Raw genomic sequence first — 23433 nt, 5'->3', positions numbered from 1 at the left:
GACCCCGCGCCCTAGAGCACCACCTCGCCCCTTGATAGCGCGGTTCCTAAACTACAGAGACAGAGACGCAGTCCTCCAACACTTCAGAACCTCGGACCCAATCAACCTGGAAAACAGCAATGTAACAGCCTATCCGGATTACACGATGGAGGTGCAACGTAAGAGAGCGTCATACCTCAAGATCAAACAATTATTGCGTGAACACAGTATCACTTACTTCCTCATGTTTCCAGCCTGCCTCCGTATAATCTATGACGAAAAAACTCTATTTTTTCCAACACCCGAGGACGCATGGACATGGATACATGCCAAAGGCCTAGTCGACTTAACTAAAGTATACGCAACTAGCGAAGAATGGACCACCTCCAGCTCCAGAAAGAAGAAAAAATAAAAAACAATGACACGCCCAAACAAGTCACAAATGGCAGCGGATCAAGCACAAACCCTAAAAATGACTAGCACATTCACTAGATCATCAACAGACACCAGGAGCGAAGCAGACCTCGAAGACGTCGGCTCGCCATGAAGCGTGACCAGCCCACCCACCTCACACCTTCTGGTGGGCCCGAGTTCACCCCACGACTGGCAGACGAACTCTGAGCACCCGGGGCGGGCGCCCCTCTCGAATTCCCAGTGGCTGCTGCACTGGAGGCTGGGGTCCCTCCTTTCAATGGACGCACACTTATGACCCCGACTGCTTCACGACGAGGATCGCTCAGCTGTTGCTCCATAGGTCTCCAGCTCTATGTGGTTGAGTAGCACATCCAATCGCAGGATCACACAGGGAAAGAATAATTCTGGAGGTGGGCCAAATGGGTGCCGCGCCTCAATCTATCCACGCCCCCCTCCACCTGAACGGTACCCGTATGGAACTGATCGAACTGGACTCCATTTTAGGCACCGGTTGTGCCACCCTGTTTGAAATCGGGCTCTTCCCGAAATATCCTTTTTTATTAGTTTTTCTCCCTTTCCTTTCTTCTCTAACCTGGGGACTTTCTCGCTCTTTAGGGGTCGCTGTGGCTTCGCGGTAGGGGTCGGGCACCTGGGTGGGCCGGGTAGGGCAGGCGCAGGGCTGCTGGCGGGGGATGGCAATCGTAACTGGAGCACATTTTCTTGGTCCGTATTATCGGGAGATCAATTATGTCACTTTACATAACACACAAAGAACAGATATACAACATAATAACCTGGAATGTGAAAAGTATGGCCGGCATAATTAAACGCAATAGGATACACGCTTTTCTAAAACGCCACCACATTCACATAGCTATTCTACAAGAAACACACATCACCCCAGCAGATATAACACGATTGGAGAGGAGATGGGCGGGACGAGTTTATAGTTCTGGTATGTCATCTTTCGCCAGAGGGGTATTGATTTGGATAGCACCAGGGGTATCCTACACAGTACATCGCAACACAACTGACAGCGAGGGCAGGTTCATACAACTAGTCGGCCTGCTCGACGGGGTAACGCTAGGGATTAATGGACTATATGTCCCGAATGTTAGACAGGGTGACTTCCTGCAAAAAATGATCTCACAATTAACTAACGACTTAACTATACCCAGCATATGGGGCGGGGACATGAACTGCGTCCCACAAATAGATTTGGACAGATCACACCCCCCCATGGTGGCCGCCCCAGTAACGAAAAACTCACTAATGCTGCAAGCATGGATGTCAGACCGCCACCTTGTAGATATATGGAGACACCTACACCCTCACGCCAGGGAATACTCCTATCACTCCCCAGTAAATTTATTGCACACCCGGATTGACCTAATACTCACTTCACAAGACCTAACACATAGAATCACGGGCGCGAAATACATTGCCAGTGTAATTTCGGACCACTGCCCACTCATTGCTCATATTAGATGGGGCAGACCGTGCGCAAGCATCCCAACCTGGCGCCTTCAAACCCAATTATTGCGGGACCCCCCGTTCAGAGGGGAAATAGCTACGCACATCTCCTCTTACTTTACCCAGAACACTGGGACATCGAGCTCCAGAGCAATTGAATGGGATGCTCACAAGGTAGTCATAAGGGGGATATGCATATCAACGACTGTGGGAGTACGGCAAACACTGACACGTGAGCTCCGCAAATTGGAACAAGAAGTCCACACCCTAGAATGCAAATTTGCGCAGGACTTAATCTCACATGAGGAGCTCTCCAGAGTACGCTCTCAATGGGATGAAGCAGATAGACGGCTCAGGCAATTCGATTATCGCCATTACTTGGCCCGTACACACGCGAAAGGGGACAGATCAGGTAAACTCCTGGCATGGCTATTAAGCAACGAACATCGCAATTCCCCCATAGGAGCTATCCGCCTCGATACAGGTTTAATAGTAAACACTCAAGCAGAAATAAACAGGGCCTTTAGAGAATATTACTGCACATTATACAAGGCACCTCCCCCTCCCTCCGCGGAACAACTATGCGAGTTTTTTAATGGCATTAACTTAAACCACCTAACTATCACACAGGTAGCGGAACTAGATAGACCGTTAGATCTAGCTGAAGTTCAACGGGCCTTGCAACAATTAACACACGGTAAAGCACCCGGTAGTGACGGCATACCCATTGAATATTACAGCACATTCACGGCTCAAATTTTAACCGCATACCTAACAATGCTAACCAAGGCCCTAAACCGTGGTCAATTACCCGACACCTGCCGTGAGGCGCTGATAGTTGTGTTGCCCAAAAAGGGTTGTGACCCATTAGATGTACGCTCGTACAGACCGTTATCGCTGTTGAATACAAACTGCAAATTACTAGGTAAAATATTAGCCAACCGCTTGCTCCCTTGGATCTCGGATCTGACTCACCAAGACCAGGCCGGCTTTATACCAGGCCGTAACACCTTTAGTAATATACAGAATTTGCTACGCCTTATGGCAAGCTCCCCAGAGGGCGACTATCTCCAGGTGGCCGTCTCACTCGACATAGAAAAAGCGTTTGATACTCTAGAGTGGCCATTCCTGATAGAAACATTTCGCCGCATGGGCTTCGGACGCACATATATTGACTGGATAAAGGTACTCTACGCTAGCCCAACGGCTAGGATCAACACAGGCGATACAATTTCTGATCCAATCAATATAGAAAGAGGTACCAGGCAGGGTTGCCCATTATCACCCCTATTATTCGCCCTAGCTATTGAACCGTTAGCTGCTCGACTTCAGACCTTGGCCCCATTATGGGGTATCAGGGATGGCCTCACACACCGGATAGTGTCTTTATACGCGGATGATGCACTAATCTTTCTTCGCAATCACACAGAGTCCCTGTCTGACCTGCTGAGGTTGCTGCATCGATTCGGCTCGGTAGCCGGGCTTAAGGTGAACTGGTCAAAATCATGCATATTTCCTATGCGCCCGGTCCCGGAAGCACTCCGACTGCCATCTTACCCGGACGATCTGAAATGGTGTCACACCACTTTTAAATACCTGGGAATAAATGTGTATCACGACGCCCGGGATCTCAGGGATGGAAACCTTGGTCAAGTGATCAGATCTATCAGGGGCTCTCTGCCCTTTTGGTGCTCCCTTCCACTCTCGCCCATGGGCAGAGTAGCCATAGCGAAGATGATAATACTACCACGCCTTCTGTATTTCTTTTTGGCCCTTCTATTGGTACTACCCGCCTCCTTTTTCAAACCCCTGAACAGTTTACTAACAGACCTAATCTGGGGCAGCGGTCGGCGGCGTGTTGCGTTATCCAAAATTCAACAACCACTTACACTGGGTGGACTCGTTGCTCCCAGATTCGAATTATATTATGCAGCTGCCCAACTGCATTGGATATCTAACTGGATCGGAAACCCCACCAGCGCAGAAACACAGACAATTCTCTCGGACCTCGGCAAGATCGAGGTACTACACTTCCTCATGAATCGCGATCGCCCTAAAAATTCACCGAATATTCTGTTGAACACAGCGTTTGCAGTTTGGGGTCGATAAGCACTAGTGGGCGACAAAAACCCGCATTATTCCCCAAAGATCCCACTTTTGGCCATACCGAAACTCGCCAAAATAGCAACCAAGATTGGCCTATACGCATGGCACGATAAGGGCATACAAGCAGTCGGCGACATATATAACGAAGGTCAGCTCCTAACATATGAAACACTCGCCGACAAATATTACCTGGGACAAGGGAGTTTTATAGCTTATGGAGCTGTAAGTCATGTGATGCGTTCTCACTGGAAATGCGGGAATTCTAAACCAATGGTGTCCCCCATACTCCACGACCTTTTAGACAATGTAAGTACCCCAGTAAAAGTATCAAGAACATACAGTATCCTAACCTCTCACGTTGAACACAGACAGGAACATGCTAAAAGCAGTTGGGATAATGTGTTATCGGAATCACTCACGCAAAACGCATGGACCCAGGCCATGGAAATGATCCACGCAGTATCACTTAACCCTTGCTTCCGCTACACGCAGTTCAATTACTTACACCAAACCTACCTATCACCTCATCGCATACCACGAATGTTCCCTCATTCACCCTAGTCCATATGACATGGGACTGTCCACCAATCCGACATGCATGGAACGAAGTAATAAACACACTAGCCGAATGGACTGATGTCACATTGTCCCCCACACCCGAATTATGCTTATTGGGAATATGCGCGAACCCCAAAAAACGGAAACAAACTAACAGATGTATAGCCCTAGCACTGGTGTTGTATAGATGGCTCATAGCCATGCATTGGAAAGCTCCTGGGGCCCGAGTGTAAACCAATGGGGAGCTGGGCTGCTGCGCTGGGCCAGGGCTGAGGCGCAGGCACTGCGGCTCCTTTTTTTAAAAGGGATACCGGTCAAGGGCTTGGACACATGGGACTCCTTTGTGACGGCCTTAGAAAGTAAAGATGACAAGCGACCTCCCTGAATACAGTGCCTACCGATCTACGCCAGCCGCTTTAAAAGCTGCTTGTAGCACTCCTTCACCCTCGGATGACCTGACAATATAATAAGTTATAAATCAACATAAATGATGGAGATTTGGTCACTAGTGTTTGCCCAGTTACTCTGCACAAAATCTAAGGGGGTCATCGCTGTATAGCTAACTCTAGAGGGACCATACGCGGCCACACTGTTCGCTTCGCCTGGGGCCACCCCCATGGCCCTCTCCCCCGCAGCATGTCCACCCTTCCTTCATATCCCTCCCCCCCAGGGGTGAACTCCTCCGGCTCGCCCCGACTCGCTCCTGTTCCGGGGTTTGGGACTGCTCGGGCGGGGTGTAGGGGCAGGAGCATTGGTTCATGAGAGGCTCGCTTTGCCCTTCTGCCCCTCCCCTCTCCTCCCTGGACCTCCCCGGTTTCCCCCCCCCCGCACGTGCTCTGTCCGGCCCTGGCCCTACTCTGGCCCCCTTCCTCTTTCTTCACACTTTCTTGGTTAATTGCATATCATTCCCCCATTTCTCTCTTTTTTTTTCTCCCCCCCTTTTCTGTCATTTTTTTTTTTGATGTTTCGCTTATCGCATATTTTGCTAATCTTGTGCTCCAATGACACATCATCCCCCTCAATCCCGCACCCCGTGGGCGCGTGAGCTTCTCTTTAGCCGTGCGTGCATAGAGGGTGTGGACACCGCAGGGGAATAGCAAATGTAGCAAACAAAGAAATTTGTATTACCCCCCACCCCGGAGCACAATGGAAATTGCAACTGTTTGTATTTTTTTCTTGCATCGTTTGTTGGTTGTGAAAACAATAAAAATATATTAAAAAAAAAAAAAAAAAGATACACATCGTAGGTTTATCCCGATCAAGCAAAATCTTTGCCAAGCTGATAATCCCTGTGCCATGCTTTATCCAACGCTTCTCTGAATCTCTGTCAATGGCAGGGATCATCTCTTCACCACCCAACAGCAGGTCTCTGACTTCCTAAATAAACACCCTGTCAGGGATCATGTAGTGACACACCAGAGCTGTCTCCTCTTGAGCTGCATAACCGGCTGCAGACCTGGGTTAGGGCTTGGATTCACAATATGACACATACAACGCCATCTTGGTCTCACTTCCACGATGTGACATTCTTTCTTTGTAGTTAATCCATGCACCTTCAGTCTCTCTCAGCCCTTACCATTCAGCACATCGTATTTGCATGAAGAGGATTAAATGATTTCCCCGGTCACCCTTGTCCCAACAAAGAAGAACCCAACTGCCTCACTGGCTGTACCCTGCGGGCTACCCCTCACTTTTGTTGTTTGATTTTCTTTCTCTGCTTCCCAGTGCAAATTGATGTGTTGTTTAGTACTTATCTGTTCTAGGGTCTATGGGGTGGATGGGTTAATTTTACTGAAGGGATTGGACCGCCAGTGTGTGGAGGGGTACATCTTTTCAGATTGTTCATTGTTGTGACATACTCTGTGTATCCATTGGCATGCTCCAGCCCTCCAGTCGTCCCACACCCTGTATGTATCCCAGGCACATTACGTGTGCAGTGGCGACCGGTAAGTCCAAATGAGAGGGGTGAGGAGGGGCACACACACACACATGCACACTCAATTACACCCATGTATTCACATGCAGACACGCGTACACACACTCATTCACAACACTCACTCACAAATGCACATACATTCATACATACACGCAAACACCAAACAGTCAATAAAAAATAACACTTACCTGCAGTACAGCTTGGGAAGAGAAGCCTCAGAGGTGCCAGGAGGGTTGGGGCTGCTGTCTCCCCTCATTGGCTAACCTTAGATCAGCCAATGAGGGGAGGCAGCAATCCCTACCTCATCACATAGTAGGATGGGGTCAGAGAGACTGCTGACCTCACCCACTCTGTGATGAGGTGTCAGTGATGGACACCCTGCTGTGGGCACTTCAGGTCTTTAACCTGAAGCGCCTGGGTACGTGGCTATCACAGATGCTTTCCCTCATCAGGAGGGCCTCGAGGACCTTTGCAAGCTAAGGAAGGAAGTCACGCCCACAGGAGCTGTGATGTCCGCAGCCCAGCAAGTTTAGCTCAGGCACCAGGAGCCTGCGCATTGCCTGCGTATTTAGTATGTCTCGCTCCTGGCTCTCTGACCTGAAAATAAAGAGTGTCTGTAAGGGTGACCTTTGCTCAGCTGACAGACACTCTTTATGTCCCAAAGGTGCCGGGCATGGCTCTTCTGCCCTTAAGGACAGACCACTACTGGACGTGTGTACTCTAAGCTCACTTGTCCCCACCTGGACATGACTGGCAGAGCAGGTGACAGTTGCACCTTTCCACAGTCGTTATATAACGTCCTCACCTGGAATATTCATGGTGTAAGGGACCCACGCAAGCCCTCCCACCCTATACCATTTGCTACAAAATAGGCCTTCTACAAGGCGTTTTCCTCCTATTCCTTGTATGCAAGAGATACTGTGATTCTTGTTCACAGGGGGATGCCATACATACCACTGGGGTTCCTGAGCCGTGACCGGGAAGATACTCAATCAGATGGGGAAAATACTGTCACACCAGATCACTATTGCCACATGTTATGGGCCAAACACCCACAACCTCATTCTCTTTGACCTCCTATGAGGTTAAATTGCCTCCACGGGGCCCTCCCTATTACTCTGGGGGGTGTCTTTAATTGTGACCTTGCAGAGGGCATGAAGCTCTTACGTTAACTGCCAAGCTATTGCAGTAATGCCTCACACTACCTCCATGATATCATGAAGGACCATGACCTGTTGGACATATGACAAGTCCGTAACCCCTTTGCATCTTCTACTCATGAATACATGGGAGCTGGTCTTAGTTGGACTCCTGGGTAGTTTCTACAGGGATGCGACCCTGGGTGCGTTAATCAAGCACTTAGCATGCACCATTTCCAACCACTCGCCAGTGCTATTTACAATATCCCCTCACCTGTGCCGCTAGTTGCAAACTGGCGCCTCTCCCCACTCATTCTGTTTCAGCATTAATTTAATGAAGAATTACGCCAAGACATATTTGATTTCTTTAACCATAAGGAAGGCACAGTGCCACTGGTCAGCATGGTCTGGGAGGCCTACAAGGTCACCGTAAGGGGGCTAAGAGTGGGGTGGTGTAATCCCTCAGGGATCACTTATCCCAATTAGAGAAAGACCTTAAAGCTTTGAAAGAGCTGCAGCCAGTCACCTAAGACTCTCAGATATCTCGCTGCTTTAAATCGATACTATTGGAATATCAGGATGTGGCCTTTAGAGCCAGCCCTTTTTGTGGTAAATATGCCACTGCACAAGCCTATGGGGAGGATGAGCACCCAGGTAAGCCAATGGCTACTATGATTACGTGTCCCTGGGCAGCTAATGATGTCCTCGGGGTTCGAGGGGGACAGGACCAAATACATACTGACACCCCCAGTATCCTGCACACATATTCAACATACTATATTGGTCTATACACCTCTCAGTGAGAGACACCCATTGAGGTAGCGTTCTACTTGGAGGGAGTAGCACTTCGGTGGCGCATGGACCCACATCACACTTTTCTTGAGCAAGATTGCACCTTTGGTGAAGTATGTGGGGCCTAACAACAACTACAGGCCAGTAAGCCACCAGGGCCAGAGGAGCTACCTGCAGAATTTTATATGCCCTATGTGGATACACTGGGACCTGTGTTGCTTGTATTCTTTTAAGAGGAAAGACAGGAGGGGCAGCTCCCTCCATCCATTGGGAGGCACTAATTATCACATTGCTCAAACCCAGAAAGACCCTGAATCACTGTGAATCTTTCCGGCCTCTCTCATTGATTAATTGTGACATTAAGATCCTCGCGAAGATACTTACCAACCGACTAACTCTCCTCATGACATTCATTATCTGTCCTGACCAGATGGGCTTTCTCACCGAATGCTCTACCTCTTACAACCTGCATATCTTATTTGTGGTGATACAGGATATAGATCCGGACCTGGCTGCAGCAGCGGCCTTCTTAAATGGGACTATCTGCATGCGGTTCTACAGTGAATGGGTTTCCCTCACACTTTCTTATCCTGGATTGCGCTCCTCTATTCCAACTCAGCAGCCAAGGTTTGCATCAAAGGGGTAAGCTTCTACCCCCTTTGCAATTACATGTGCCACTAGGTATAGCTGTCCGTTATCACCTTGACTTTTTGCCTTAGCGGTAGAGCCCTCAGCAGCCAAGCTGAGGCGGCTCTATCATGACTGTACATTACGCTACCCAAGTTAGCATCTCTTAATTTCCATGTACACAGACAATATCACCGCCTTTCTTCTGGATCCACACCTGAGTCTGAAGGACATTTTGAAGGAGTTTGTCCAGTTTAGTGGGCTGTCAGGTATCCACATCAACTGGGAGAAATCGCAGCTTTTTCCCCCCACGCACACCACTACACCTTTCACTCCAGATTTCTCACTCCAGTGGTGTTCGTCAGAACTCAAATACCTGGGAATAGTGATAACCAGTGATAAGGAGGAGATATTACACTTCAGTTATGGGACCGGCTTCTCTACACTCACTGACTAAATTACCTGTTGGATTTTCCTCCCATTGTCACTAGCTGGGCATATTGCCCTAATGACGATGGTGCTCTTGTCCAGGCTACTGTTTCTCCTTCTAAGCACACTACTTCTGGTACCTCAATCCTTTTTTGCACACTGACAACACAGTTGATTTGAACAATAAAAATAAATACAATGTAAAATAATAGTGTGCATGTGAATAGAATAGTGCACAAAGTATACTAGTTAATTGCAATATTTAATAATTTGCATAGTTTATACAAATGTTACTGTTGTAGGAAAGCACCTCTTTTTTACCATGGTCGCCCACAATTTTTGCCACTGGTACTGATGTTTTTCGACTGGTGTGCACTAGGTCTCTACTAGCCAGGCCTCAGTGAGAGTTGCCTTTCCCTAAATACAAGGTAAAATGGTCTAATTGAGTACAATTAGCACACACTTTAGCACCCCTATAAGTCCCTAGTAAATGGTATCCCTTGTACAGAGGGCATAGGTACTATAGAGGGTCCCTGGGGGTTGCAGCATGTATTATGCCACCTAGAGGGACCCTCATACAAAATGATGGCATACTGCCATCGCAGGCTGGGTGACATGGTGTAAACCATGTGTGAAACACAACATGAAACACTCACTGTGTGCCATGCCCAAGTCACTGCATCTAATAAATGTGGCACCCCCATAGCAGGCCTTATAGCCCTAAAGCAGGGTGCATTATATTACAAGTGAGGGCATATCTGCATGAGCAGAATGTCCCTGTGCCGCCTAGTTCAATTACTAGATGGTACAAGTGAACAGGGAAGCCACCTTAAGTATATGTACTGGGCACTGGTCATTATGAGTCCCCCATCTACATGATGGTGTTATTGAAACCTATGGAGTTTGATATCAAACACCTCATCTTATTAAGTCCATACTGATGGCAGTATTGGATTTATTACATGCCCCCAGATGGCACCTTAGAGGTGCCCCCTAAATTAACTAGTGTTTCTCGTGTGCTGGCTGACTGGTCTCGAACAGCCTGCCAATACAGATGAGTTTCTGATTCCCTGTAGGTGACAGCCATCTCTCTCCAAGGTCAGGAAACAATGCCTGCTTCAGAGAAGGTGTTATTGCCTCCTCCTGCAGGATGACTAGTAAATGTGCATGACAAGACCAGAGAATGCCACCCCCTGCCATGAGGCCCATTTGGCACCCGGACACGCATGGAATTAGTTAAGTAGTAGGTGTCTTGCGCTAGCAGGCTAAACCTAAAGTAAACAGCCAGATGTGCTCCACGAAAGAAAGGTTCCACGATCTTGTTTCTGCTGGAACTAAAAACTCTGTTACAGGTTTATGCCCACTCCCCACAGGAAGCCCGAGTCCATTGAAAGCGACGGTGCCTCTGTGGTCCTGAGACCCTCGAGAGCTGATCCCCTCTTTGGGTTTTGCCGGACTTGTCCTCCAGTTCCCACTTGCAGCCTTTTTCCAACAGATATTTTTCTGCATTGATTTTAGCGTGTAGTGTTCGAGGCTACCACAGCTTGAAGAACCTCTGCACCTGGACACACCAGGACAGGTAAACTTGAACTGTTGGTGCTTTCTTGAAACTTTGCCCCTACTTACCTTCAGTCCAAAAGTACAGTCCTGTAAGTCGTTTGCAAGTGACCCTATGCAGTGTATGTTTCTCCCAAAGTGTAACATTACAGCGTTCAAGGCTCATGCCTGAAATCTGACAGGTGTATTTTCTGTATTTATAAATGTTGCTAACTCGAAAAGTACTTACCTGATCTTGAAGATCTTGGAGTCTAACTTAATATAAAATCTATGTTATTTTTCTAAACTGGCCTTGAGTTTCTTCTTGAGTGTGTGTCTCATTTATTGACTCTGTGTTGAACAAATGCTTAACACTACCGTCTGATAAACCTAACCTGTTCGCCTACACTAACACAAAAAGAGCATTTGGGATTATTAATTTAAGCCATGTAAACCAATAAGGGTATCTGCATGGTCTCCCCCTTCATTGGTGCACTACATAGATAGCCAGCTTCCTACAACTGCACACTAAATGATGCATAAAGATTAGAGTTATACAAAAATGGTAGTGGGAAGAAAAAAGGATAGTTCAAAATTTGTAGAATGTAGAATGCAGAATGAGAAGATTAATTAAATGGTCCAATATGTAGTGACATATATAATTTCAGACCGTTTCATTCTACCATATGGCACTTTCCTAATATGATTTTGTATGAATGCAGGTGGAGCTGGTAGATGGTGTGACCTTGTTTCTGTTGCTTAGTGACTTTTGACATGCACGACTTGAAAAGTTCTACCTGAATCTCAGTCTTGGGATCAGGTGCAAATTTGTCATGGACATTGGGGATTTCCCCATCCATTTAAAATGAAAGGATTATCTGTCATTCTTCTTATTGTGTCTGGTTCAGCTGAAAGCCCTGGGTACTTTCCTAATAATAAATGTACATGAGACCTGACATCCCACTGATCCCATTAAGAACTTCAAGAAATACAATAGGATGAACAAGTCGGTGTTCTTTTGTGGGGTCGGGGTAATTGGAGAGGCCAAGGTTTTACATGGTGGTAAAGGAAAATGTGCATTTTGAGAAAAAGCATAATTGGTGTTAGCTTTTGAGACTGACTGGTAGACGAGAAACCGATGGTCTATTGTACAACTCTAGTGGAGGCATTTGCACAAATGTCTTTTCTTCCATCGTAATCAGTTTTGAGTCCCTGCTTCGGAAAGTATGGTGTGCGCTGTGGTTGATCAAGTATGGAATTTCTTTGCCCAACTATACTGATACCTCTTTGTTTCCTCCAGCGGCTATGACTCTAGCATGAACTGGGAGACTGGAGAAGGCCATGTGACCCCCTATTATGTGTTCGGAGCTGCATGTTCAGAGGTTGAAACTGACTGCCTCACTGGCGATCACAAGGTAAATTGCAACAGACCACAGTTGCAGGGTATATTTAATTTGTTGTTTTTTAAACATATTTTTATTGGCATATGACATAGCAATACATGTTATGTTAACTTGTTCACAACAGTAGTATCCATGATGACGAATTTGGCATGTTGTCTTCCTTGTCCTTCTAAACTATGGGCTGGATTTTCAAGGCCCTAGCGCCACCAGAGTGTTTTTGTGACGCTCCGGTGGCGTTAACCACTTCTCCATATTCACAAGGATGTGTAACACCACTTGTTGTGCCTTTACGCCTCCTTGTAAATATGGGCCCCTCTGCAGTTTTCAGAGGGGCTTACAATGGGTGTTGATCCCTCCCCCACAAATCGTTTGTTCACAAACCGTATCCCTTAACGTACTGCTTCTGTGCAACATAACGAGTTGCCAACCCCATCGCCCAAGTTAAAATGGAAGCTCGGATTTAAAGTGTAATGTCAGAATTGTAAGTCACAAGTACCCTCGTGACCGTCTAGCACCTACGGAGTAACATCATCATGCCCCACCAGGTGGTAGAGAATTGCCGATATCAGAGGAAATGATTTTAAATGTGGATGACAGCCATATTATTGGAACTTGAGACTGGATTTTACAGGAACTCCCTTACATTCCTTCTTAAAACCTCATCAGACTGAGTCTTATCCTCCGCACCGTCCCCACCGAGAGTGCTCTTCTCGATGACTTAAGTCAAATAGATCCTTAGGGAGTTGAACCACGGCGCAAAACGGATTTGAGAATCCTTTCTTTTTATATTTCGTTTAATTTATTTTTTTATGTAGAAAACTCACTTGGAGCCCAAATCGGGTGTTATAGATATACCAAAAAACAATTTACATATAAATGTCCAAAACATTTCTATAAAATGCATGCAATTTAGTTGTGACCGATAGATAGGATAATCTTTAGCATTCACCTGTGCAGAGAGATAACAAGCATTGGCAAAGCCAGTGATTTAAATGGGCAGGGACTGTCCGGTACTGAGTACCTGATCTTCTCCAATTTGAAATGGAGAGTACCTGAACTTCTCAGCATTCCTACAATACATTTAATGGGAGAGTACCGTCAGTTCTCAAAAGCAGACAGGAATTTTAATCAGGGAGTACCTGCATTTCTATACTTCCATTTACAGCACTGGGCAAAGCCAATAGGTTTCACCTATGTGAGACCTATTGAGGTTGTCATTGGTTTCTTAAAGGTGTTGTAAATTAAATAAAAGTAAACCGCTAAGGTACGGCCAGCACTGACTGTGTGTTTTTATTTACTTTTAGTTATGTTGTGCAGCAGTCCGCACTGCTGTGCAATATCTTTAAAGAACCTTGACATTGACAATGACAATAGGTTTTTGCATTGGCAAAACCTACTGGCTTTGCCAATGTTTGTTATGTATTTCGTTTTCTAAATTGACTTTTAGTTTGTGTCAATGCGAGTTTCAGCTCACGTTGCACTAAAACTACAGCCTGCCTGGAGTGCACACACAAAATTGGCCAATAGTGAAGGAATACAACTAAACAACTAAGGAGGGGGGCAGGTTGGAGGGTAAGAGAGAGGGTCCAAAAAAGGGGAAAAAAATCCTGCAGGAACCTTCAGTGAAAGGACACTGGCCACTGGAAGCAGTACTTAGTACAGACTCCATCACAGGGTTGAGCCCAATCTCGTGCTGACCCCATGCCTGCTTACCTGAAAGCCAATACAGTGTAAAAGCTGCAGTGCGTCTCTGGAGCCTGTGGGATTGCTTTGTTTACTCAGCCCGTCCCTCAGAAACTCAATTAAAGGCTTAAAAAGCTTGTGCTTCCCTGGAGAGGGCATGCTAGTTTGCACAGAAGTAATTAAGCCAGCCTCCCCAGGGAAGCACTTCAGCAAAAATAAATAAATGCGAGTGTTCGTACCTGTAAATGCTCAGTAAACTGAGCCTCGCACAAACTCCAGCATGAGGCAAACAATTGCATGCCAAATACAATAGGCATATCGACCCATATTTAAGGAAAAGTGGCGCATGTGAGCTGATGAACCACTTTTTCTGCACCCCTCCTACCGGCCCCAAATGACACCATGGTTGCGTCGTATTTGTAATACGGCGCACCATGGAGGTAGTTAACGCAATAGTGTAAACATTTTTGAGGCTATTGTGGTGCTTTGCTACACTAGCGTCAGCAATTGTGATGCTAGTGCAAGGTGCAAGAAGACCCATAAGATTCTATGGGAGTGTCATTTTAACACCTGCTCTGAGCAGGCGTTAAAAATTACGCAAAAAATGGCACAGTGAAATCTGTTAAATTTCACTGCGCCATTTCTGTAGGCATCCTAGCTCCGGAACGCCCCCCTTGCATACATTGTGCCTAGTACAGTCATAATGTGGCTCAAGGGTTTTCAAAGTGGCTCAATGAATGCATTGCGCCACTTTGTAAAAAAGAAGCCACTTTAGCACTGCCCTAGCGTAAAAAAAAATGAATGGCGCTATGGCGGCGCTAAGGTGGTGCTAGGGCGCTCTTAAATGTGCCTCATATTTTTACACAAGAAAACTGTCGCCAGCACCACGCAGAAAATGTATTCTAAGCAGCAAGAAAAGACGTTGTGGTTTAATTGGATCCTTTTATATTATGTGTTGGCTCATCTCACTTCCTTGAGGTTAGTAGGATTTGTAGTTTGTTGAAAGTGCTGTGATAATTAAACTGTAAGAGAAGTGATGCATAATAAGAACCACTGCGTCTTGTGATAAAATGTAAAAACATTGCATACTGTGGACATATTTTGCTTGTTTTGTTAGTTTTCTTCTGGGCTGAAAAACATTCAAAAAGGATTTAACAAAAGCACTGAGTGCAGCACATTTAAATGTACAACACAACTATGGCTAAGCATTACAGGCAACAGCAGTGACGATTATTACTCTGTGACATTTGACTACTGGAAGCTCACAAGCAGTGCTTAATTTGTAAAAATAATTGAGTGCCAGAGCCCTCATCAAGGGCCACTTCAGCTTGCACTCCCCTTTGCACCTTTTAGTGCTGCCAATGACAGGACCAACACAACTACTAAACATTACAACCTACAAGTGTAACAATACAGACTATTCGAGGTCCCCAAAGCTATCAGAGCGGCTTGGGCGGCAAGTAGTAGTCGATCTTCATATATGTTGAATTAATAAACAACTGTTGTTATGTTCATCTCTAATTTAGACAAACAGTGCCACCATGTGGCAGACTGTCATAAGTGCGGTGTTGACAATTAAATGTCGGTGCCAAGCACCGGAAACCACAGGCTCAAATTAAGCACTGCTCACAAGTGGAACATTCTTCTGTTCACTTCCAAGTGCCCACAAGCTTCCAGGCATATGGATGGTGTTCTTTTCACTGCCAGACACCTAAATTGTGAAGCCCACAGGCATATGTTATTGCTTTTAGTCATTGCCTGAGGCACAAGATCTTTCATGCCATATGCCTCACAGTGCTCTAAGCATTGCTCTCACTACCACCAGATGGCCCACGAGACCCCAAACGTGTAGCTTGCTTTTCTTTATGTCACTGGCACGTATACCAGGGGTACCAGAATGCTATTCCACCCAAGTCCTGCTGTACACAGTTTGTCTTGACTTCACTGCCAGACAAATGTAGACCTGACACAATATTATTACAATAATATAGAGGAATAGACTATTGAAGGGTAAGTTTCTATATGTAACTTCATATACTCGTACCTTGGTGACAGAAAATAAAGGTTACAGGGACATTATAGGTAGGATATAGAATTTAAAAAAACATAGAATTTCACCAAAATCACCAAAGGTTGCAGGGACATTATAGTTAGGTTCACATTCTAAACGTACAAAAACATAATAATGCAGCTATTATAGTTAGAGTTATTTCAAGTAACTATAACTTGTGCCCTAAGGTAACTATAACTCGCACCCAAGCCATGCACAGTTATCTCATCAATAATTTTACTGCAAATGTTAAAGTAACAATATCAGTGGTGTTCTAAAAGATGTCATGAGTGCTGTAATATCTGGGTAATTAGCAGTGCATGGTGAGGGCGCAAGGTTATAGTTACCTTAGGGCACGTGTAATAGTCACTTGAAATAACTCTAACTATAATAGCTACATTTCTCTGATTTTTAAAATGTGAGCCTAACTATAATACCCCTGTAACCTTTGTTTTTTAAAGTGAAATTCTATGTGGTGCAGATTTAAGAGCCCCTAGCGCCTCCCTGCACCACATTAGCATCATTTTTATGACGCTAATGTGGCCCAACAAGGCCGAAATCGCCATGCCAAATTTACAAAGTGGTGCAATGCATGCATTGCGCCACTTTGTAATCCCTTGCACCACATTATGCCTGCGCCAGGCATAATGTATGCAGAGGACAGGCGTCCCCCCGTTAGTGGGGGGCAAAATAATGGCACAACAAAATCTAAGGGATTTCTTTGCCTCATTTTTTTTGCCACTTTTAACACCCACTCAGGTCAGGCGTTAAAAGGAGGCACACCATTGTTTACAATGGGCCTCAATGGGCTTTGCAGGATTAGCGTCAGAATTTTCAACGCTAATCCTGCAAAGCTCCGTACTAGCACCCAAAATTCGGACGCTAGTTCCCTAACTGCCACCATGGTGCACCATATTTTATGGTGTTGGGGGCGCTAATGGGCGCAAGAAAAGTGGCACTGCACTGGGTACAGCACCACTTTTCTTAAATCTGGCCCTGTGTGTTTTTTAAATTCTATTTCCTTATTATAATGTCCAGTAACCTTTGTTTTTATTCAGTGTATTTCCATGTTTTTTTAACATAAAGTAAGTTTAATTACTATACGTAAATCCAACCACTTCCCATACCCAGCCTAAGCCCTAAAAACACCTTAGAACCCCAAAACCCATACCCTCCCTAAACCCTTAAATTACTCTTGCCACCCAAAAACCCATACTCACCCTAACCCCTAAAATTACAATTGCCACCCAAAAACCCATACCCACCATAAACCCTTAAAATTCCCTTGCCACCCAAAAATCCATACCTACCCTAAACCCTAAAAATACCCTTGTTACCCAAATACCCATACCCACCGAAACCCTAAAAATGACTTTTCCCATATATATATATATATATATATATATATATATATATAAATATATATATATATATATATATATATATATATAAAACGTAGTGGTGGTCGCCACTAGGTAGTTATAGTTAGGACCATGTTTGACGAATCTTCACAAAATGTTCCGAAAAAAAGTGTAGCGGTGATTCTTGTTGCGAGTGGAAAGTTTTGAGGTGATCTGTATTTAGACGCGACTACAGGTGGAACCACTGGACGGAATTGCACCAAATTTGGCAGAAAGCTAGCTGTTGGTACACAGATTATGCTTTCACTTAGTGTAAATCCGTTCAGTACTTTTGGAGAGAAACTTAGGGAAATTCAAATTTGTATATCTCTGGCCGTGAAGTATTCACAAACAAAGATGAGCTTGTTCAGGGAAATGCACAGCTCTGATTGGCTGCCAACACTTCAAACCAGGAAGTGTTGGCAACCATCTTGGGACTTGGCTTCAGGAGAGTCCCAGTGAAAAAGTAAAAAAAAGTAAAAGGTCCAGGGTAGAGACACCCTGACCCCTTAACACTGGTGGGGGAATCCCAGAAGGACTCTCCAGAGCAAAAATTATTATTTTTATTTTTTGCTGTGACAAAAAAAAAAAAACAAGCGCAGGCTCCCATGCTTGTTTTTATATAGGCCCCCAGCTGGGTCAGGTCCTGGGAGCATTGCTAATTTGTGTGGGAGGGGCCTCCTGGCCACCCCGGGGACCACCTCCTCCCCGAGGCGTCCATTAAAAAATATGCAGGGAGCCTGCAGACCCCCCTGCTCCCCAGGGGCAATCAGCTCCCCGGGGCTTCCATTTAAACATACGCGGGGGCCCACGGCACCTGTGCCCTGGGGACCACCACCTCCCCGGGGCAACTCTGTATTTGGAGTGGGGGGGCGCGCAGCCCCCTGGCTGTCCCAGAGGCCACCACCCCCCAGGGCAAATGTCCACATTGGAGGGGGGCCACGCAGCCCCCCTCATGGAGCCACTGATGGCCCTGTGGACCACCACCACCCAGGGCCGGCTCCTGCTACGTCCAGGGGTGCCCTCCCCTGAGACATAGCTGTTTGCTGTTGCTTAGCTGCAGCTTTGCAGCTGAAGCCAACCCACAGCAAATACTTCGTTTTTTGCTGTGGGGACATGTAAAGCAGGTCCCGCTATCAAAATGTGAAGCTTTTATCTCTGTCCATTGCATGCAGGGACAGAGATTAAATGCTTCAACAAGCAGGGAGCTGCTGTCAAAGCAGCTCCCTGCTTGCTGAAGCAGTGGCACTGGGTGGGAAGCCTTAAGGCAGTGTCAGGTAGCCGGTAAAGGGCTTTTTATGAAAAAATAAAATACAATTTAAAAAAAATTATTAATAAAATAATAAGTTGGGACTGTGGGGGAGCCTTTGAGGGCTCGCTCGTGGTCCCTTATAGCCCATAAAGGGCTAAATAAAAGCTAAAATAAGAAAAAAGAAATAGCTCAGTGTGAAGGTCACTAGACATTCATGCTGAGCGTTAAGGGTTCGAGCCCAGCTGGACCCATTTTTCTCTTTTTTTTGTTAACTACAAATCTTTATGGCACATAGTGAAAGGTAATCATACACTTTTAAGAAACAAATACATTTTCACTTTAATTTGTCAAGAAAAATCTCTCATTCTAAGTTTGTCAAATATCAAAGCCTAAACAACTTTCTCTCTCCCTCTCTCTCTCTCTCTTTCAATCTTTTACCCACCCACACACCCACTCAGACACTTACGCACCCACTCACAGAAGCACTCATACACTCACGCACCCACTCACAGACCCACTCAGACTCTCATGAAATCACTCACAGCCCAGTCAGTCCCTCACGCACCCACTCACAGACCCACTCAGTCATTTATGCACCCACTCAGACTGTCACACACCCACTCACAGACCTATTGAAACCCTCATGCACCCACTCACAGACCTACACACATAGTGAAGCACCCACTAAAACAATTATGTATGCACTCTGACACCCATACACACACTCTGACAGCCATTTTCACTCCCAGATACACTCTCTCACACCTATTCTCACACCCAGAAAGGCCATGGCCAACTTCCTCCATGCACAGTGAAAGGGCGTGCATAGCATGGGGTGGGTTGTTAGGGGGGTTGGCCACAGCGACTGGCTGCAGGCCAGCCCTTGTGGGCAACCCCAATTGTACACCTGCAAAGGCCGTGCATGGTGCAAAGTTAGGTGCTTATAGTAGGTTGGCCTCAGGTCCTTCGGCCGTGCATGGCAGTGGTTGGATTAACGTATAGTAATGAAAATTACTATATGTTAAAAAAAAACATAAAAATTCACTGAAAAAAACAAAGGTTTCAGGGACATTATTATAGTTAGGTTCTGAATTTACTCATACAAAATCACAGAAATTCAGCAGTTATAGTTAGAGTTCTTTGAAGTAACTATAACTCATACCCTAAGGTAACTATAACTCACACTTTCGCCATGCACAGCTAATTAATCCACATATTATATCATTGATGAGATTTGGTATGGCATTTTTGGTATTATCACTGCAACATTTGCAATCAAAATTATTGTTGAGAAAACTGTGCATGCCAAGGACGCTCACTCCACAAACATGCCGTAGAACTCTGGGACCTACTGGAATCCACCAGCCCGGCCACCGCCTTCCTCACTGAAACTTGGGCAATCCCAGCATCCGCACAGGACATCGCCATCGCCATCTCCAACGACTACAAACTGCTCCGCAAAGACCGGCCTTCTCGCCCAGGCCGAGGCCTGGCCATCAAACACAAATCATCCCTCCGCTTGACAACTAATGCAGAAGAACACTCCCCCCCTCATGGAGCACCTCCACTTCCAGATACACACCACACCTAAGTCAGCCTTACACTCATCTACAGGCCACCCGGACCCCGTCCACCCTTTAGCACGTCCATCATCGACATCATTTCCCCTCACGCTGTCGCCTCCTCGACCTACTTCCTCCTTGGTGACCTCAACTACCACATTGACAGCAATGCTGACACCAACACCACTTCCCCACTTGACAACCTCACCACAATAGGACTAAAACAGCTGGTCACCTCACCAACACTCATCGCAGGATATACCCTTGACTCCATTTTTTCCACCAGCAACAACATCACCATTGACAATACCTCCACACTTCACTGGACTGACCACCACTGCATCCATTTCACCATCACCTCACGGGCCATCCACCTCCACACACTCCAAGCCCCATGCAGAAAATGGAACTGGATCACCGAGGAACAGCTCTCCAACACCCTCAGCAAGTCTCAGCCACCCCGCACCGCAAATGCTAATATCTCAGCATGGAACTTCCACCAATGGATCTCCGAATGTGTAAACACCATAGCACCTCTCCATGAGTCCTCAGCCAAACACCACCACAAGAAGGCCAGTTGGTTCCCCCACACTCCAGGACTCAAGGTACACCTGCAGACGGCTAGAGAAAAGATAGACAAATAGCAAGTCCCAGAAAGACTTCAAGGCTTTTAAAGCAGCCACCAAATCCCACCACCACCTCATCAGAGTCACCAGGAAAGCCACCTTGCAGAACCACATCAAAGCCACCACTCACTCCACCAAAGAGCTCTTCGCCGTAATCAAAGTGTTTGCCAACCCCCTATCAGAAACAGCAAGCACCCCTCCATCTCAAGACCTCTGCAACAGGCTATCCAACTTATTTTACCGAAAAATCTGACATATATGACAGTTTCGGATCCCAAGACCCTCTGAGCCCTCCAACAACTCCCCAGATCCTTCCCATCGAACCACCACAGACCCTACAGCGCTGGACCACCCTCACCCCAGACGAGACCCGCATCATCATGAGCAGCATCCACTCTGGAGCCCCTACGGACCCCTGTCCCCACCACATATTCAACAAGGCCAACTCGCACCCGACCTCCGATACACCCTCAACTGTTCCTTAGAGACAGCCACTTTCCCAGAGGACTGGAAGCACATTGAGATCCGCCCGCTCTTGAAGAAACCCACGGCCAATCCCCTTGACCGCAAGAATTACCACCCCATCTTTCTACTGCCTTTTCCAGCCAAGGTCATCGAAAAGGCCATCAACGCTCAGCTCCTTAAGCACATTGAGGACAACATCCTGGACACCTCCCAGTCAGGCTTCAGGAGCAATTACAGCACGTAGACTGTCCTCCTCACTGCCACAGATGGCATCCGGTAGCTCCTCGACCATGACCATACAGCAGCCCTCATCCTACTGGACCTATCAGCAACCTTCGACTGTGACAACTCCCTATACACTGGTACTACCCAGAAAAACATCATGAAATTACAGCACATCCAGAATTCCTCCGCCAGACTCATTCTGGACATTCCCCGCTGCAAACATATCTCCAGTCACCTAAGAGGCCTCCACTGGCTCCCTATCGAGAAGAGAATTAACTTCAAGCTTCTCGTCCATGCTTACAAGGCGACCTAGGACCCACCTACCTCAACCACTGCATCTACTACTCCCCCACCATACCTCTACACTCTGCTAACCAAGCAATAGCCACTGTATCCCACATACAGGAGACCTTGGCTGGTGGGAGATCCTTCACCTACTTCACAGGAAAAAGCTGGAACACCCTGCCCCTGCACCTTAGGCAGTCACCATTGCTACTCCAATTCAGGAAGGACCATAAACCCTGGCTCTTCAACTGAAGCTCAGAACCTTGAGACCCTTACAGGTGAGTAGTTGTGCTTTATAAACCCTGATTTGATTTGATTTGATAGTTACCTTTGTGTGCAAGTTATAGTTAATTAAAAGAACTCTAACTATAACTGCTGAATTTCTATGGTTTTGTACAGTAACCTTTGTTTTTTTCAGTGAAGATAGATAGATAGATAGATAGATAGATAGATAGATAGATAGATAGATAGATAGATAGATAGATAGATAGATAGATAGATAGATAGATAGATCCCAAGGATAAATGTTGTGTAGTCATGAAGTATGTCCGTTCAATAATTTATTGTGCCACCAAAACAAAACAGATGCATTTTGGCACTAGGCCTTTGTCATTATCATTTCATTCACTTTTAAATACACAAAATTCATTAGCTGGGCAGCCCGTTCACAACACAACACAACATAGAAAGCAGACTAAAAAGAATAAGTGTATAAAGCCCTTAGGTACTATGGCGGCCGTCTTAGAATGTTTTCTCACTCATTTCTTTATCTCAGGTACAGCCAAAATTACCACTGACATTGCCCTATCCTCCGTCCAAGATTGCAACAATCCGCTTTCCAATAAGGTGATCACATAATGAATCCACTATTCAAATTGTTTACTGGGTTGGTCCCCTTCTGTTTGCACCTCACAGAGGGCTATCTCCCATAAGTACTCACATTTAAATATTCTTCAACAATATATGGTGAGGCATTGTTGGATTATTTCAACCACCTCCAACATCTTGCACTTGCTCAGATTGATAGCATGTAGGACTTCCATGTCTGAATGTCATGATCAGTGCTTCTGGTGAATACTTACTTGTAAAACCTTTACAACGAATATGCCTTTACCATTCATTCCTTTACAACAAAATCCATTGCAATGGCATGCAGGGTAAAGGCATATTCATTGTAAAGGCATGCGTGGTAATGGCATGGATGGTAATGTCACATGTGTGATTAAGCCTGCGTGGTAATGGCATGTGTGGTTCAGCCTTCGTTGTAGAGGCTGTTTTCCCTACAACACTAAATATAATTTCTATGACAAAATGAACCCCCTCATTTTCATCCTTTCTAAATTAAGGGCCATTTTTGCAAGCCCCTAGTGCCACCTTGCACAGTCTTAGCGTCATTTTTTTTACACTAAGGCGACGTTGAGGAGGCCTTTCTCCGGTGCCTTATTCACAAAGTGGCGCAATGCTTGGATTGCACCACTTTGTGAACCCTTGCA

General features: G+C 46.0%; 1 protein-coding gene across 3 annotated transcripts in view; it reads left to right on the top strand.

Moving 5' to 3' along the window:
- LOC138285750 (aldehyde oxidase 1-like) overlaps positions 1–23433 on the top strand; it is a 388242-nt gene that overhangs the window by 331691 nt on the left and 33118 nt on the right. For all 3 annotated transcript variants that reach the window (XM_069226090.1, XM_069226089.1, XM_069226088.1), the window contains exon 31: positions 12290–12404. In XM_069226090.1, coding sequence (XP_069082191.1) covers positions 12290–12404 — 115 coding nt within the window. The remainder of the gene's footprint in view (positions 1–12289; positions 12405–23433) is intronic.

Source organism: Pleurodeles waltl, chromosome 3_1, assembly GCF_031143425.1.
Source record: "Pleurodeles waltl isolate 20211129_DDA chromosome 3_1, aPleWal1.hap1.20221129, whole genome shotgun sequence".
Taxonomy (NCBI): Eukaryota; Metazoa; Chordata; class Amphibia; order Caudata; family Salamandridae; genus Pleurodeles; species Pleurodeles waltl.
The sequence above is the reverse complement of the archived record's forward strand: the minus strand, read 5'-3'. Positions and strand labels throughout refer to the sequence as shown.